This window comes from Labrus mixtus, chromosome 2, assembly GCF_963584025.1.
Source record: "Labrus mixtus chromosome 2, fLabMix1.1, whole genome shotgun sequence".
Taxonomy (NCBI): domain Eukaryota; kingdom Metazoa; phylum Chordata; class Actinopteri; order Labriformes; family Labridae; genus Labrus; species Labrus mixtus.
The window spans coordinates 18,717,972-18,734,810 of record NC_083613.1 but is presented as its reverse complement, the minus strand read 5'-3'; the positions used below and the strand labels follow the sequence as shown (position 1 = coordinate 18,734,810).

At 39.2% G+C, this 16,839-nt stretch overlaps 1 protein-coding gene across 3 annotated transcripts; it reads right to left on the bottom strand.

Moving 5' to 3' along the window:
* Positions 1-4,870: 4,870 nt before the first annotated feature.
* On the bottom strand, positions 4,871-15,460 carry pla2g6 (phospholipase A2, group VI (cytosolic, calcium-independent)). Of its 3 annotated transcripts, XM_061054379.1 has the most exons (19): positions 15,360-15,460; positions 14,486-14,709; positions 13,373-13,582; positions 12,468-12,648; positions 12,088-12,275; positions 11,425-11,521; positions 10,945-11,127; positions 10,698-10,806; positions 9,946-10,062; positions 9,367-9,457; positions 9,091-9,254; positions 8,853-9,003; positions 8,361-8,497; positions 8,069-8,146; positions 7,430-7,584; positions 7,224-7,275; positions 6,546-6,661; positions 6,207-6,280; positions 4,871-5,416 (listed from the first exon to the last, which is right to left on the bottom strand). In XM_061054379.1, exons 2-19 carry the CDS (start codon positions 14,698-14,700, stop codon positions 5,272-5,274), a joined length of 2,463 nt encoding a protein of 820 aa, XP_060910362.1. In that variant the 5' UTR covers positions 14,701-14,709; positions 15,360-15,460; the 3' UTR covers positions 4,871-5,271. The 3 variants fall into 3 exon arrangements, with proteins under 3 accessions (XP_060910362.1, XP_060910378.1, XP_060910370.1); XM_061054395.1 differs by lacking the exon at positions 9,946-10,062; XM_061054387.1 differs by lacking the exon at positions 8,069-8,146 and having other exon boundaries at positions 15,360-15,459.
* Between the last annotated feature and the right edge of the window lie 1,379 nt (positions 15,461-16,839).

Sequence of the window (16,839 nt, the reverse complement as noted above, 5' to 3'; positions counted from 1 at the left end):
TGCTGCATTTAATGACTATCTCTAAGACAAAGTCACACAACAACGTTGTTTCCACGGAAATTTGCCCTGCATTACAAGCTAAGTAATCCTCACATCACAATCAAATCACATCATACATAAAAGACAGATGGTTGAAAAAAACATAAGCTACATTAAAAATCACAGTGTGAAACCACAGTGCAGGAGTGTATCTTATTATCTATAATTTGAGGGTCCATTTATCATTTGCACAAAGTTAATTGTGCTTAATTTATGCCACCCTCCTTAACACTCAGTTAGGGGAAGTTTGACATTGTCATGTTGCATGTCTTGACCACATTTGGTTTCAAATTGCATAACGCTTGCACATACATCAAAACTATTATATGAAATATTCTAGTTGCTGAAAAACACAGCAACTAGGATCTACACTAGCCAAGTGAGTAAACACTTGTTAAGAATATCTTATGTTTACTCCAGATCTTTGTCCCTTTGCTCATGAATTAAATACATTTAATTACATTTAACATGTCTCATTAACGGCAGTCACCAGGAGGACAGACGAAGCCAAATGAGCAGTATGAGGCTGCTTGTTACTCATCGGGTTTACTGTGTACTGTTTAATACACAAACTGCAAAACACTTCTGGTTCAAAGCTCTACCAATTGTTCTTAAATAAAGAATACAGCTAACAGGACTTCAAATTAAAAAAAAAACTGATGTAGAAGTTCACACTGGAATGCATTGGCTGAGACAGGATTATTTTTGACTGCATATTTTGGCAAAGAGAGCACGACTAGAGCATACTTGTGTGTGTTTATGCGTTAATTATTATACAGTGGTGTTATTACCTGCTTGCCAACTCGCCAGCATGTGATGGCAGGAAGACAGGAGACTCTCACTTGTGTTGAGACATGAAGTAGCCCGCTCTCCTTTTCATCAGCCATCTTTACTCTCCTTCGTATCTCCGCAGAGAAGTCATTAAAAAGCTGTATAAGACAGAGACAAATGCTCGACAAGCCTGAGCTGGAGAGGCTGAACATGAGTGGGAGGAGGGAGAACCGCAGAGGGGAAAGTTATAAAGGCTGATGAGGATTGGCCCTGGTATTAAAGGAACAATTACTGTTTTGTCTTATTAATCTGTCTGGTAGTGTTTGGCACTGAGAGCTGCTTTGGAGCATTGCCTCGACTGGATTGACACAGACACTCTAGTAAAAGCAGTATTGAGTAAAAACAGAATAATTCCACTTTATAAATGAACTGTAACCCATAACCCATATTCACAGAATGATCGATTTGCATTCATTTTCAGCACACAACCTGAAATTTAAAGCAGCTCTGCCAACATGTTTTCACTCTGTTCTTATAAGCCAGCTTGGTTAGGGGCCCTGAGGTTGTTCAAATAATGACTATGTAGTTGACGCCTATCCCAATAAAAAGTAAAGGGAGGTTATAGAGTGGAGCCAATTAAAGCCCATCATTTTAATTCAAGTTTTATGGTAAGTAATGTAGCTAATAATACATATTTGCCTTACTGTACTTACTTAGATTTTGTTTGACTAGAATTCCAATGTTAGAAAACATTTGTACATTAAATTGCCTGAAAATAAGCCAACATCTTCAGAGAAGCCAACATACCGGGGTACGCTTTACAGAAGAATCAAACTGAAGTCTCTTGTAAGTGATGTGTTTCTTTGCATATGTTGCACCCGAACCACAAAGCCAAGATGTTCAAATTAAGATTCATTTAATTCATGTATGTGATAACAGCAATAGCTAACAGATTTAAGGCACATGGCAGTCCATTAATAGTTAGTTCATAACCAGAAATGGTCTTTTAATTTACAATTAAACATACAGTACATCTGGAGAGCGTTGTATGAGAAGTATTAAAAAGGCTTCAGGTTTATCAGAGCAGAATGAAAACAGTCAATCCCCTCCTGTCTTGTCCCACATCAGTGCTGTTAGAGGTTGTCAAGCGTGCTAATGGGTTTCACTGGTGCTAAAAACACTTGAGTCATGTCAAAACAGTAGCAGGCTTATAGTGGCTTGCTGGTCATACGTGAGGTTCAGCTTTTCCTCTGCTAATCTGCATTAAGAGCTGTGATCCATTTTCCTTGTTCTCGTTTTTTTGAATCATTTCAATATATTTGCCCATTGTTGTGGTCGTCCAATCAGTGTTGTCTTATGTCCAGTGTTTTTATGTAACTTCTTGACTGTGGTTGTAGCTGCTGTAACTTTGTAAATAATGGATTATTAAAACATCTTTCTCTATCTTTGATGTTAAAGTAGTCCAATAAAGTTCAATAAGATGATCAAGTTTAGGTCCATAAATAATTTCAAAATGGCATACTTTCTAATATGTTTAGTGTCTTGTTCCAAGAGGTTTATTAGTAGGTCTTAACAGAATACATAAGCCTAATAAATTGTGAGTTATATTAATAGGTTTCATCTAGGGGAATCCTTCTGCATAGGTGTCTTGTCAGAACTTTTTTAGGTGGCACTACAAACACAAAACAATACCAAATGAACGCTTTCACCATTTTTGATGGATGTCCAAATGACACACTTTTTCTGTAAGCTTTACATATATATAGCATATTAGATATATAATATGATACAAAATAATAGTTTTAGCATAAAAAAGCACTTCATCTTCATACTGCAAGTCTCTTGGTCACTGCACAGATTCACACTGGCATGCACACACATATGACACATATCATGACTCTATCACACTAGAGGAGCCTTCCTGTTTTTTCTCCATGGTATGGGATAGGCAAAACAATGTTATGAGTAGCTATCATGGTCAGGTGTTGACTGTCAATTAATTCATAAAGTCATGCATTATCCAGCACACGGCACATATGAATACCACAAATACAAACAAAATTGTTGATTTGCTAAACTGTTAGCAGAGAGATTAATTAATCAATCAATCAATTTTTTTTTTTTTTTATAGTGCCAGTCACAAATGTTGTCTAAAGATTTTTCACAAAAAGTATTTTGTTTGGTTCAATTATACTCAAGACAGGGATGTGCAGTCGCATTTCCCTTTAACAGCATCACATCAGCAAAACAGTGACAATTGGAAAAAGTAACTGGATACATACGACCCCCTTGTTATGTCCTGTATAACAATCCTGTACCTGCTGATATGTGTTGTAATTTAGCTCCCTCTAGAGGACAAGGGAGAAGGTTGGGAGTGATTTAAAACTTGAGTAAATGTTAGTCACGTCTCCCCCTTCAGCCTTTACGTTCTAAAAGGGAATCGTTTACATTTTGTCTATTTTACAGATTATCTTATTATTGCCACTGTGATACATTGTGCTGTGGATATAAAAGAAAAGTCAGAACAGATTAAGATGGGTCTAGAAGATGCTGACAGAAGTTTTCTGGATGTTATTGACATCACTGGAGAGGACTGAGGGAGTGTCCGAGTTATAGAATGGATATTTACAAGAGAGGGGAGCACTTTGGGTAGACTGTGGATATATTGCACTTTAAGAATACACTATCCAGTAGACAGCAGCAATGCAATGCTTATGGATGTCAACTGCCATAAAACCAAACAGAAGAAGAAGAGTTTATCATTAGTACATCAGCTTACTTTGATGAGCAGGAAGACCGACACCTCAGGAGCACACTTGAGATCGTTGATTGGACATCCTCTGTCAATTCTAGGAAGTCAAACCAGGTCCATTTAGTAGTTCTGATGACAAATAGAAATTTATGAATACTCAATTCAATTTGGAAAAATGCTCAGTAGAAATAATACAAACTGTATGAAGATTGAATGCAGTAAATACCTTCTGCATTAAGATATCACCTACTCACAAGTATGTCTCTTTTTATAGTTAATTATATTCCTAAAACTTTTCCAGTGATCAGTCTGACTCCTTCTTCCATCACATCTTCAATTTCATTTCCTCCAGAACACAACATGTTTTAATAGTGGTTTAACTTAAGTATTGTGTTCAATTATAAACTCTCCATTAAAGAGTGAAAGCATTGTGAGCTAATCAACTGTACCTTTAGATAAACTTTACTCATTTATGCCTGATTCCAAATTGGCCACAGTGATGAATAAATAAATATGAGGAAGTAGTCAGACCACGCTTGAATTAAATAACAAGTCAAATAATTAAACTAGAGTGACTGCTGCTGCAACAAACAAAAATACAAGCAATGGTTCAAACTTTAGTCCACATGAATATATTTTATTGTGTTACCACTAGTATACACTTCAATAATTAAGCAAATTAAAAAAAAAAAACACATGAAATTATTTGCAACCTCCAGTTTATGTTGTGCAAGTAGCAGTGGAACTTCTGATTCTTTGTCTTTCAAGTAATGTGACATTTCAAGTCAAGATTCAAGCCCAGTTGTGACAGTGCATGTTAAAGAGTGCTAAAACACTTTGACGGACAGAGACAATGATTGGTTAGAACAGTGCAAGAAAGTTATCACTGGGTGTGAAGTAAAACATTGTGTTACAGTCAGTATGAGTAACTTAGAAAGTGAGGCATGAAAATGTGTTCAAGAGAGAGTACGAGACAGGAAATGTGTTCAAGAGAGAGTACGAGACAGGAAAGAGTACAAATTATGGTCCCAGACACATAAGGCAGCATGGTCTGTCATTTATCACCATCATCCAATCTGCTCTAGATGTTACTGCAGGGTCCCTTTCATCATGTGGCCTAACAGAAAAAGTCAGTTTATAGATTATTTTATGAAGCGTCTCTGTAGCTACTTGTTGAAAGAAGAACAAGAAAAGTTGAAATGAGGAAGGGGATGGTGACATCTAGCAGCTTCAGTCAGCCTGGGATACTTTTGCTCTAATTTGGTTGAAACCACTTCCTCCATCATGAGTTTTGAAAACTCTACTCTGTGTCCTTCAAGAGTTGATGTTCAAACAGTAAACTGTAAGAAAAATGAAAGTAATGTAGTCAGTGATAAGGTCACATAATGCTTCACAACTTGCCTTTCAATAGGCTATGTTAAAGTCAGTCATTTTATGTCAGTTCTTTTGTTTGCTTGTTTCACATTTTTGCTACTGTCATGTTGGCTTAATTGTCACCTTAAAGAGTTTATAGAGAGAGCACACCCACACAGATGTTACAGTCTTGAATCAAACACATAGCTCATGAATCTTCGTGCCTCTTTGTTAAACAATTCCTGTCTTTGACTACACGTGGAACTCTCCGATTCACTCATATTTCTCCACCCGCTCTTGCTTCCACAGTCCCATCTACGCAGTCTGTTCTGGTGACGCTTTTCTTTCTTGTCCTTTCATTCGTTCAGTAGCAGCTTTGCCAGAGTTTGGAGGTTTTCCCTCTTCTCGTACAGGTACATCTGGGTTTCCCACAGCATGTCCACCAGGACTGCGTCACTCACTTCATCGAGCATCACCTCCTGAGACAACTGAGGGCTCAATCTGCAAAAATAAACAACAGACACAGTGAAGAATTTAAAAAAAATCTTAGAAAGAAATAAAGCAATATAAAGCTATATATATATATATATATATATATATATACACATGCAGATAAATTATAAAGTGAACAGATAATACTGCAGAATTACCAGGTATGAGGTAAGAGGCCTGTTTCTGTTTTATTGTGATACTATAATCTGATTAAAGAGAACGCCTAAGAATATGAGCGATGATGAGAAGTGAGTCAAAGTTAAGATGGAGTGATGAAGATGTTTAGTCTGTAAAGCTGATGATGACTAGTTAAGTCAGGGTGAGCACAGAGAGCAGAGAACTGAAGTGCAGCAGGTTCATACACTGACTTATGCTACAATTACGCACGGCAGTACTCTGACCTTTTCTATCCATTCAAAAAGCTTTGAAAACTACAAGACAGAGACTCATGAGTGCTTCCTGATTAGGTATTTACACTACTTCAATGTGGTCAACACTGTGCTTACAAATACATTTGTGTTCTTGCTTCTTACCATAAGAGTCTTGTTCACATGCTATTTCTGCAGCTAAACAACCAGAGTTATTCAAGACAATCTGCTCCCTGTTCACGCTGGGCCATGCCTGTCCACCTTACATTTGTGTCTTTGTGAATGATCATGTGCTATGCTTTCTGTAGTCTGAACGGAGATAACTTTTGAAATGCTTCTAAAATACACATCTGGACAGAGGTTGTATTTGTTTTAAACCGCCGTTTTTTAAAATGACAAGGTTTTAGTTAGAACATTCATAGTCAGCTGACCTGTGGTAGATTGTGTCGATCATTTCACACCAGGCACTGGCTCTGTCCACTGCACATCCATCAGAGTCTGTACACTGTTCAGTCAGAGAAAGATAGATTATTCAGAACTAGATTAAATAAAGAAACCTTTTGTATTCTTTTGTTCTTTTGTCAGACACATTTAGAACACTGAAAGGCTCCACAAAAGCAGCAGAGGCAGCTCTGAGTTAATTCATATATATGAAACAAAGATACAGTTTTAAGAATTGGATGATGAGCGGGTAGCATTCATTGATTTAATCAGTAAACAAAGTGTTGTCAGAAAACACTGATTGCTGTTCTGAACGGAGCTAAACTCACGCAGTCCACAAGCATCTTGCCCAGCTCTTTGGCTCCTACGAAGCTCTTGGCCAGCTCCAGAGGGTTGGAGGGTCTGAAGACATCCACAGAGTTCACCACCACCTGAGGAGGTTTACCTGGAGATACACAGCAGCACAGTTACATGATCTGTGACCAAACAAGGACAACTTGAGCTTTTTTTTTTTTTTTAAAGATTTATTTTTGGCCATTTTGTGCCGTTATTGGAGAGACAGTACAGTGGATAGAGTCGGAAATCAGGTAGAGAGAGAGAGTAGGGAATGACATGCGGGAAAGGAGCCACAGGTTGGATTTGAACCTGGGCTGCCCGCTTGGAGGACTATAGCCTCCATACATGGGACGCGTGCACTAACCACTGCACCACTGCACCACCAGCGCCCCTGTAATTGGACATTTACCTTTCTTTGTCAGCCCCCACCCCCCCTCCCCTCAAAAGGCTTTTGTCTTTTGCCAGGCCGTCTTTGTAAATAAGAATTTGTTCTTAATACCCTGCCTGGTTAAATAAAGGTAAAATAAAAATAAATAAAAAATATTCACACAGCATAATAGTAGAATATAAGAAGCAGCTTCACCACATGTATGCACTTGTAGCGCTTACTCACAAAAAGCTCAAAGTGCATTCTGCAGTGTGTAATGTTCAGACCCCAGGAAGCTGCCTACCTGTACCGAGGGAGACCACTATACCCAACTTCTTGATGTCCCTCTCTTTGCCCTGAGAGGGAGGAGACATAAGAAGAGTTACAAAAAGAGAAAACAGATACATAAATATTTCAAAGAGAAATTCCATGATTATTAACTTAATAGAGGACATATGATATTTATCATTCTATCAGTATAACTGATAAATAAGATGCTGCAATCGGTACCTCTGCTTTTAACGCTTTATTGTACTGATGGATTTCTGACATGGCGTCTAGTGTAGGATTGTTAGCCAGCAGTCCTCCATCCAGAAAGCGGCCCATTGGTCGAAAGTAGGTTGGGGCAGCGCCGCTGGAGCGGGCAGCTCGCCACACAAGTTGTTCTGTAAAAGACAGGGACACAGATAGACTGAGGATTTTAGAAAGGTATCAAACAGTTGATCAGACTTTGATTCTGGGTGCAGGCTTGAAGACTACAAGTTGAAGAGAAAGTTTGTTAGAACTCACATAAATTTGACATTCACCCATGTTGAAGGAGGCCAAGGGCTACAATGCTGCTTTGCTGCCAAGAATACATTATTGTTATTGTTATTGTGTTCTAACAAAAGTTAGACATTTTGGAAAACATAAGATCACCATGAAGCCAGCATGTGAACGTGTTGTAAATTGTTAATTTGTAATAGATGTGATTGTTATCATTTCAGCAAGGAAGCATTCAAGTGTATTTTAAAAAGTGTCAAGTAATACCTTTAAATATGGAAAAAGTGGTCACTTGTGAGGAGATGCCTGAAAACTGTGAGTGACTAAATGTAATTCCTTTCGTGAATCAGCTCCCTTTGAAATGTATTCATTAACACAGACACACACCTTCATCTGTCACCTTCCTACGCTTTCTGGCTGGCTCCTCTGTGTATCCTACTATCAACACATCCTCATCCTCCCATCCTGCAACAACAACACGGCTTGCACTCAGACAACACAAAAGGACTGGCTTAAGGTTTTGCATTTACACATTGCCTCACTTTTCAGAGTTCGTTTCCTGAAAACAATCCAGAACTTGACAGTACCATCCAGTGGTTGTTTACTGCACTACCCATCCACAACGACATTTAAGCATTGCTGCAGTGGCCGACAACTACACTTACAACTGTGCAAGTACCTTGTGGGATAGTGAGGGGCATGAATGTGGCACTGGTGGCATATGGGGGTACTCTGTGAATGGAGGGAGGGTTGTAGTTCCTGAAGATGTGCAGCTCGCCTGGGTGTCTGTCGGCGAGAACGCTGGTCACCATCACTCTGTGCAGAAACAAGTATGAGCAGAAAGAAGAGGTTAAAGAGGTGAAATGTAGGCAACTCCTGTTTTCATAAAAATGGGTGAAAAATTGACATTCTTTTTAAACCCCTTAATCCAGGATTTACATTGGATGACAGACATTTTTATCATTTTCAACTGCTGAATTATTATTCATCAAAGTCATTGGCTGCACACTGAATATTCAGGGAAGTCTTCCTGAGTATGGGTTCATATTTTCTTGAGGTACCACAGTGTTGAATTATACATTTGGTTACAAGCACTACACCATTTTTAGTGAGTCCTCCCTATCTTAAGAGTCCAGTTCTCTACATATAACCATTAAGCATAAACACTTACCTGGGGTATTGGACGTCTGCCATTTTGGTATTCTCGCCAAACTCTTTTTTCAGGAAGTCCTCCAGTGGGGCTGACTCATAAGGTCGCGACCCCTTGAACACCTGCTCCTTCATCCTAAAGTAGAGGCAGCGCAGGTACTCCATGGACTTACCTACAAAAAGAAGAAAGTCAGTATTGGTTTAATGTGATGTTACATAGAAATCAAATGGGGGAAAAAAAAAAGGAAAATCGCACACACCATGGACTATAGCTAGAGCCAGGATGCCTCCAGTGCTGGTGCCGGCCACCCAGTCGAAGAGCTCTCTGGTCGGCCGCCCAGCCTCTCTCTCCAGAGCGATCAACATCTGGATCAACACTAAGCCTTTTATACCCCCACCATCAAGACACAGCAGTCTGTCAATCCTTCAGAGAGGAGGAGAGGATTAAAAAAAGAGGAGTGTTTTATTGATTCCAGAGGTGCAACATAAAAAATGTGTAATATTAGTCGAACATAAATAAATAAAAAAAATCTCACTTCTTTCCTTCCATTTTGATGCCATCCATTTCAGTGGTGCCTCTGCTCATTGCACTGACTGCAGCCCCCATAAACATGATGTCATCAAACCCTGCCAGCCAATGACAGTTATTGGACCCACACATCATCATATTCATGCTCAAAGTCCGATAACATAGAGGAAAGGAGAACTATCAGTTTTCTACAAGCTTAGGAGGAGTTATATAGAGAGAACTAATAGAAAGTTTGGTTCAACTTTATAAAACAAAAGTTATCTTTATTAATTACATTTTATATTATTCACACAAGCTTAGCAGGCAAAACTTCAAGTCACAATGTAAAAAAAGTGAATCCCAATGTGGCTCCATGATCCATGTCTGATCAACAATGGCATATTAAATTAGCCCAACCCTTACTGCCTCATTAGCACAAAACACACGTTGCTTTAAATGAGATCAGTTAGGAAATGTAGAAAGACAGTAACGTGGATTGATTGAACAACTTCCCAGTTTATATGATAACTGGATGAAAAAAAAAACCAATTAAATTAAGAAGAGGACTACAGCTTAGGGAGGGCAGGAGGAGGGATGGTAGTGTTACCTATGGCTGCAGGCTTGGCTGTGTAGGAGATTGGGGGAGGACTGCCAGGGGAAGGTGGGAGGCAGCGCTGGACCCCTACACTACACAGCATGTCCAGCAGTATCTTTCTATTAGCACCTTTCATGTTAACACACACACACACACACACACACAAACATGCAAGCAGACATGTTAGACATGCACGCACACGAGAAAAAAAAACAGAAAGAAAGAAAATAGTAATTGAAGATTTAGAGATAGAAGGAGGCAAAGAGTGAGGAAGAGAGAGAAAGAGAAAGAGAGAGAGCAAGAACATGAGCAAGCTGTTAGCCATCATCATGCATTTTCAGAATCAATACATGGCAGCAAACTCCCTTCATCAGCACGTCTGCTTCAGAGCATCGAGTGGCTGGTATCACATCATCTCAAACAACAAATATGTTCAGCAAGAATATTGTCTCTTTGAATTAATATGCAAACATCTTTCCATTCTTTCTGTGATTTTGTAAATCACTCATTACAAATCCAACCATTTCCATGCATTAGTTCACTACTCTATAATTAAACACATGTATTTAAATGACAAAACACTGTAAGATTTTTTCATAAACCCGCCTGTTAGTTCAAGTATATAAGGCTTCACAAACTCGTCATACTTCATTGTTTTCCTCCTCTCTTTGGCTCTTTAATTCAAATTCCGTACAACTCCTCTCCTTCCCTACCTCTCAACTTTTCACCTCGCTGTTTGAAGTTCTCTTATCTTTCTCTCTTACCTTTGCTTGTGCGAGCCGCGATGAGTCCTGGTGTTTCTCCCAGGTCATTGTGAATTTCAACATCAGCCCCGAACACAATCAAGGCTTTGATCAACTCTATGTGGTCCATCTTAAGAAAGGAGAAAACGCGGTAATATTTTTTGAGCATGCAGTGTGTATCTCTACTGCAAAGAAATCACCAAAAATGTACAGGATTATAGCTTTCATCTTGGGAATTAGAACCAGGGATTATATTCTGTCCACACACCTTCATAGCGAGGTGCAGAGCTGTGTTTCCATCCTGGCCCTTCAGGTTGGCGTTGGCTCCGTGTGTGAGCAGCACCATGGCCGCCTCAAAGCGTCCCTTCTTGGTCAGAATGTGAAGGGCGCTCTCCCCGGTCTTACTGAGGTAGTTCACTGCACAGCCGTGTTCAAGCAGCAAACGACACATCTTGTAAACAGAGAGGAAAAATGTATCTGAACATCTGCATCATATTTCCTCCTGAAACATATCTGACACACAACATGAATGTCTTAGTTTGAGAGCCAAGAGCAATCCAATGACGGGAAACTAGCACTGTCTTGGAGCTGGATTTAAGGTCTCAAACTCATCTTAAAAGTTATAACGTAAAGTTGTAACATGGACATCGTCCCTGGATGTTTATAATAAGCATTCAAACATGTACAGTAAATGAAAAGTCTCATTATCAATTTTTGATCACAAAACACATGATGTGACCATTTTCACCTCTGCTGTTTTGGTCCAGTGGAGAGGTGTCCCTCCATACATAGAGTCCTCAGCCTGGAGCTGGCCTGGGTCTGCTTTGAGGATCTCCTCCACACAGCTGACAGGCAGACATAAAATAAATAATTAATTATTTACTATAAATTAAATGAAGTCACCATTTAATACCTCTTAAAAACTCTGCATAGGCTCGTCAATCAGTCTCAGTGTGGCTACTTCTGCCTTTAGCAAAAAGCCTTTCATTTCTTATAATGCACTATACTAACTTTGTGGAAATTTAACAACCTAAGTCAGCAGGTCTCCATTTGACACAGTTATCATGAAAAGTCAGAAATATAATTTGACTTGTATTATATTGCTTAGCAAAGTGTATCTGAGGGGAGCTATTTATACATTCAAGTAGTGTATTGTCACTCTTTAGTTATTTAGCTTAGAGGCTTTTTTTCAACCAAACCCCAGTTCTGAAGGCATATTGCAAAAGAGTATAGCATAGATTTGATCTGGAGGTCTAAGTCAAATGAAAGCAAGGCACCGGGGAAGCATCTTTGAGGAATCTGCAGAAAAATGTCAGTTCACATTCATAATGTCTAAGTAAGAATTGTCCCAGCAACAGCAGAAAAGAGAAATCCATTTTGCTATTCATCTGTCGCCTTTCCCACTACTCACCCCTTCTCACTGTACTTCATTGCACAGTGGATGGGGTAGCCAGCGCTACCGATGACATCACACTTGGCCCCACCCCCTAAGAGAGCTTTGACGGACTCCACACGTCCCAAACGACAGGCAACGTGGAGCGGCGTCTCCCCATTGCTGTTCAGCTCGTTTACACCTGAGCAGAGCCGGGAGCAGAGGACCTAAATGAGGACAAGCAGATGGAGTGATGGATGACAGGATGGAGTAAACAAACGGAAATTGTGTTACTGCCAATTTAAAAAGATGTAAATGTTCTTATAACTTTTTTTAATGTTGACAATAAAACTTTTAACGCCCTACTTGGGTGAATATTTGATCAGCTGAAATGTAACTGTGACCTCCCTTCTGCTGACCTGAATGATGGCAGGAGAGTCCTGCTTGGCGGCACAGTGCATTGGCGTGTCTCCATTACGGTCTTTGATGTCGGTGCGAGCCTGGCTTTCCTCCAGCAGCTCCGTCACACACACCGAGTCGCCACGTTCACACGCCAGGTGCAGCGGTGTCTGACCTGAAGCATCCCTGGCATTGATCTGACTGGAGACAAAAAGATGATGTACCCAGTTTTAAGGCTGTTTTTTTATTTATCATTTGGCTCCTTCGGGGAATAAATTGTTTTCCATTCATAGCACCACAGTATACAAGTGTAGTTGTAAAGACTTCAGAGTTGATTAAGGTAAATAAATAATCTCCTCCAGTTTATTAAGTCAATTTTATTAGACAGTATTATAAGGCCTAATGGGGTTCAGCCAGGAAAAGACTACAATCTTCTTATTGTAAGCTGAAACAATTAACTCCAAATTCTAAGATCTTAGACTTGGCTGCTTACATGGTTTTTTTTCCACTTTCATTTTCACGTTATAGGTTCTGTAATGATATCTCTGTTTCCTTTTCTCCCCACAGTATTTTGTAATTCTTTTTGCAGAACTACTTGTGAAGTGTTGACTGTCTCAAGTAGCTCCACAGTAGATGCAAACTGATAATCATGCTACTCTGAGATAAATGAAAACCAAACACTACATGACAAATAGAGGGATGTCAATTAATCTGCAGCTAGCAGGATAAAGCCTGCAAATTAGATAAAAGGGTTTTAAAGCCTGGTCATTACGAACTGATCTTTTTTCTGTATGTATTTAGCTCATTCTGAATGCTTTATAATGAATGTCTCTGCAGACGTGGCTTACAAACTACAGTCCACTCCTCATTCATCTTGATCGGTGAGCACTAATATATTCTTCTAAAATATGACTGCCCGTTTTACCTCTGGACGTGGTTATGTTTGAGGCACTCTCTCAGGCCCGTATCAACAGCAATGTGGGCGGAGCTCCAGTCTGGATGGTTGCGGATGCAGTCCACGATTGGCTGCGTGTTCTCTGCCTTCAGAGGGAGTGTCTCATAGAAAGGACGTAGCTTGAGAGCAAATTGTGGAAACCAGTTCATGGCGTCCTCCTCTGATAGCACCTGAAACAGCCTGATGCATATAGTCTTATTATTAATATCATATCATTATCATATTTCACATGAACGATGAAGTGAAATCTGAAACACACTTGTATAGAAAACAGTTAAGAAGAATCAGAATAACGTTTTTCTCCACTAAGAAAGATTATTCAAAAGATCAACTGTAGTTAAGGGGACAATGTCAATCTTAAATAGGACAAATCTTTGGATCCAGATTTACCATATCTGGACTCAATTTGACTTCTTTAAAAAAAAAGAAGTTATTTTAGGGCTTTTTATGCCTTCATGAGACAGACAGGACAGTGGAGGGGGTAGGAAATCAGGGAGAGAGAGAGAGAGAGGGAAATGAGAAGCTGCAAAGGAGCCATAGGTCTGATTTGAACCAGGGCCATCCGCTTTGAGTACTGTAGCCTATGTACACGGGGCGCGCAAACTGACCACTAGGCCACCGGCGCCCCGTATTTGACTAGTTTGTTTTTTCCTTCTTTTGTTAGTTATTTTATACTCTATATACAATATTTTTAAAGGTATTCATACAACATTAACCTACATATAGCATGTCCTGTTCTTCTGTGAGATGTGATCCTTAGCTTAACTCAGTTGCTTGATTTGCTGATCTGACTGAATGACGCAACACTGGTTCCTTCAAGATAGAGGGCTTCGATTTTGTTAAGCCTCCTTGTTAGTAAATTGTTAGGATCAATAGTGATCAAAAACTTAATTTAAGAAAAGTAAAAGTCTTAAAGTAATGACCAAATATTCAGGGGATCATGGAATCGAATGATACCAAAATCTACATCTTATAAACATACATGTCATTTCAGCTGACGTGTGCATTTGTAAGCCTAGGTCAGTGACAAATGACACAGACCACATGACTATCCTTCCTGTCTTTAATGTCGTAGATACTGACCTCAAAGTCATTGCCGGTGTCTCAGGGCACATAAGCAAACAGTCCCATGACTGGCACTGGGTGTTTTTGTACAGGAGAATTCGTCCCTCTTCTTTCAGCAGGACTTTGCCTCCTCCACCGTAGTCCGCCAGCGGCACATCCCGGACCCTGTAAGGGTTGGTGAAGAGGGTTGACACAGAGGACACTGTGTCCAACAGCCGGCCCAGGAACTGCATCTTGACCTCCTGAAACAATGAACAGAGAGCTTGGGGGAGAAAAATGGGAAATCTGTTGCAGTACTATCTATTATTAGGACACAAGTTTAAGGCAGCACAGGAAGAGATTATAAGCTCTGAACATCTTCCTAGCTGCTCTGTTTTGCAGCCTAAATAATTGCTTTCAACATCAATGAATGATTTATTACACCCCAAAGGCAGGATGTAAACCCCACACAATAGCAACAGGTGTAACGTTGCTGATATTACACATAATGGGTGTTGACAGTCTCAAATGTGTGCTATACAACTATTGGTGAGGTCACGTTACAGCTAATACTATCATCGTTACCTCTAAGGCTATCTCGGGTTAGATTTACGTAAACTCTGTGCTTGCTTTTAACTCCAAGACCTTCTTTTTTTTAACAAGTACGTGTGGTCCTCCTATAAATAATGAACAAGTAGCTCCATTCATACTGCTCACGAGTTAATTTACACTGAATCAATGGTATGATACCAAAGCAGCTAAAAGCCACAAGCACACCACACTGTCAACAAAAACACATTTATTTTTCCTTTTAAAAACGATTATTTCTACCTATGCGACTGTTAGATACTTCACATGTCAAGCTAATCCCATTAACTCGTATTAAACCTCGAAACAGTCCGTCCACTCTTACCTGCTACTTCTCCTCTGCGTTATCTGACTTCTGACAGCTACACATCAACAACCGCCACACTTCAACCAAGCTTGCTACAAAGCTTGAGTGACGTAAGCTCTTCCAATCAGAACTCGGGAAAATAATGGCTGCTCGGTAAAATGGGTGGGACATTCCAAATGGGCTACGATGATGGGGGATTTTTATCCAACTACCAAGGAAAGTACCAATATTTACATTCTATGGAAAATATCCGTGACATAAATAGTTATAATTTAATTAAGTCTTACATGGCTTTATATTGCCTAGACTAGATAACATATTATAGCAAAAAAAAGATAATTGATGATTTAAATGAATAAATTATAATGAAGATAAATCTAATTATTTATCTTGTCTTTTCTTCGAGCATATTTGGCACTTACAAAAAGTACCACGTCATCTTGGGAAATTTTACTATTCGGCTTTCCTTTTTCACTAGTGATCCTAAATAGCCTACACTTTTGCTTTGTGACTGGCCACTAAAAGCTTTTGGTCATTTTGGTCATGAGGCCATTGTAAGGCATACTGTATTTCTGGTATAGAAACCCAGCTAATTGAGGCAATATTAACCTCTTTATAATGTTTGGTTGTATGTCCAATACTGATTATGATTAAGAGCATCATACAATGCTAGTCTGACTGTAAGCATTTAGAGTTTTAGCAGATATGCCTGGGTCTAATATTTACAGTCTATGGTATATATTTGTTTATTAAATGTAGTGGAAAAAGATGTGTAAATTGTGCCTCTGATGGGTATTTGAATGCAAATAATCGGGTTTTACATTTATTCCTGAAAAAGTGAAAGTGCAGCACATTTGTATTTTAGTTACAAGATTACATTTATCCCTGTTAATTTTAAGGGTTTGCTTTAATCTTCACACCTTCATCTGTAATGCAAATAAGATACAGATAAGAAAAGATATACTTTATTCATCCCAGCAGGGAAATTTAGGTGTTCCAGCAGCCAGCATACATACAAACACACAACACAACACATATATACATACATATCCCACCCATACAAAAAAAAACCATGAGCCCACAATACAGTTTGATATATGATATATGCAGCTCAGGCTAAAGTTTAAAAGTTTAAATGTCTTCTGTCCTTACTTAAAGGGGAGTCGTTATAAAGTGCAATTGCAGTAGGTAAAAAAGTATTTTAAAATCTGTCCTTTTTGCAGCTTAGCTATTCAAGTTACGTTTGCCCTGGTGAGGGGAAATAAGATATGCATAGGCCTACTTAACATTAACTATTTTAAATGCATAAATATATATATTTTTTTTTCAAGTACTTAGAAATTACAACATATTTTTTCCAACTAAATCCGAAATTTCGGAGCTGTCATGGCGTCGCCTGTTATCAAGCAGAGAAGAAGAGAACTCGAAGAAGCTCGCGGCTCTTTGCATCCCTCGTGAGTGTCTTCATCGTTGCCAAGACAACAGAAGGGGGCTGACC

Excerpts from the sequence above, each read along its gene's own strand:
- pla2g6 (XM_061054379.1), bottom strand. The coding sequence starts at position 14,700 with ATGCAGTTCCTGGGCCGGCTGTTGGACACAGTGTCCTCTGTGTCAACC. Across the intron at positions 11,128-11,424 it reads ACTGGACCAAAACAGCAGAG|ATGTGTCGTTTGCTGCTTGA; the intron begins GTGAAAATGGTC and ends TCTGTTTACAAG. Across the intron at positions 9,458-9,945 it reads AGCCAAGCCTGCAGCCATAG|GGTTTGATGACATCATGTTT; the intron begins GTAACACTACCA and ends ATTGGCTGGCAG.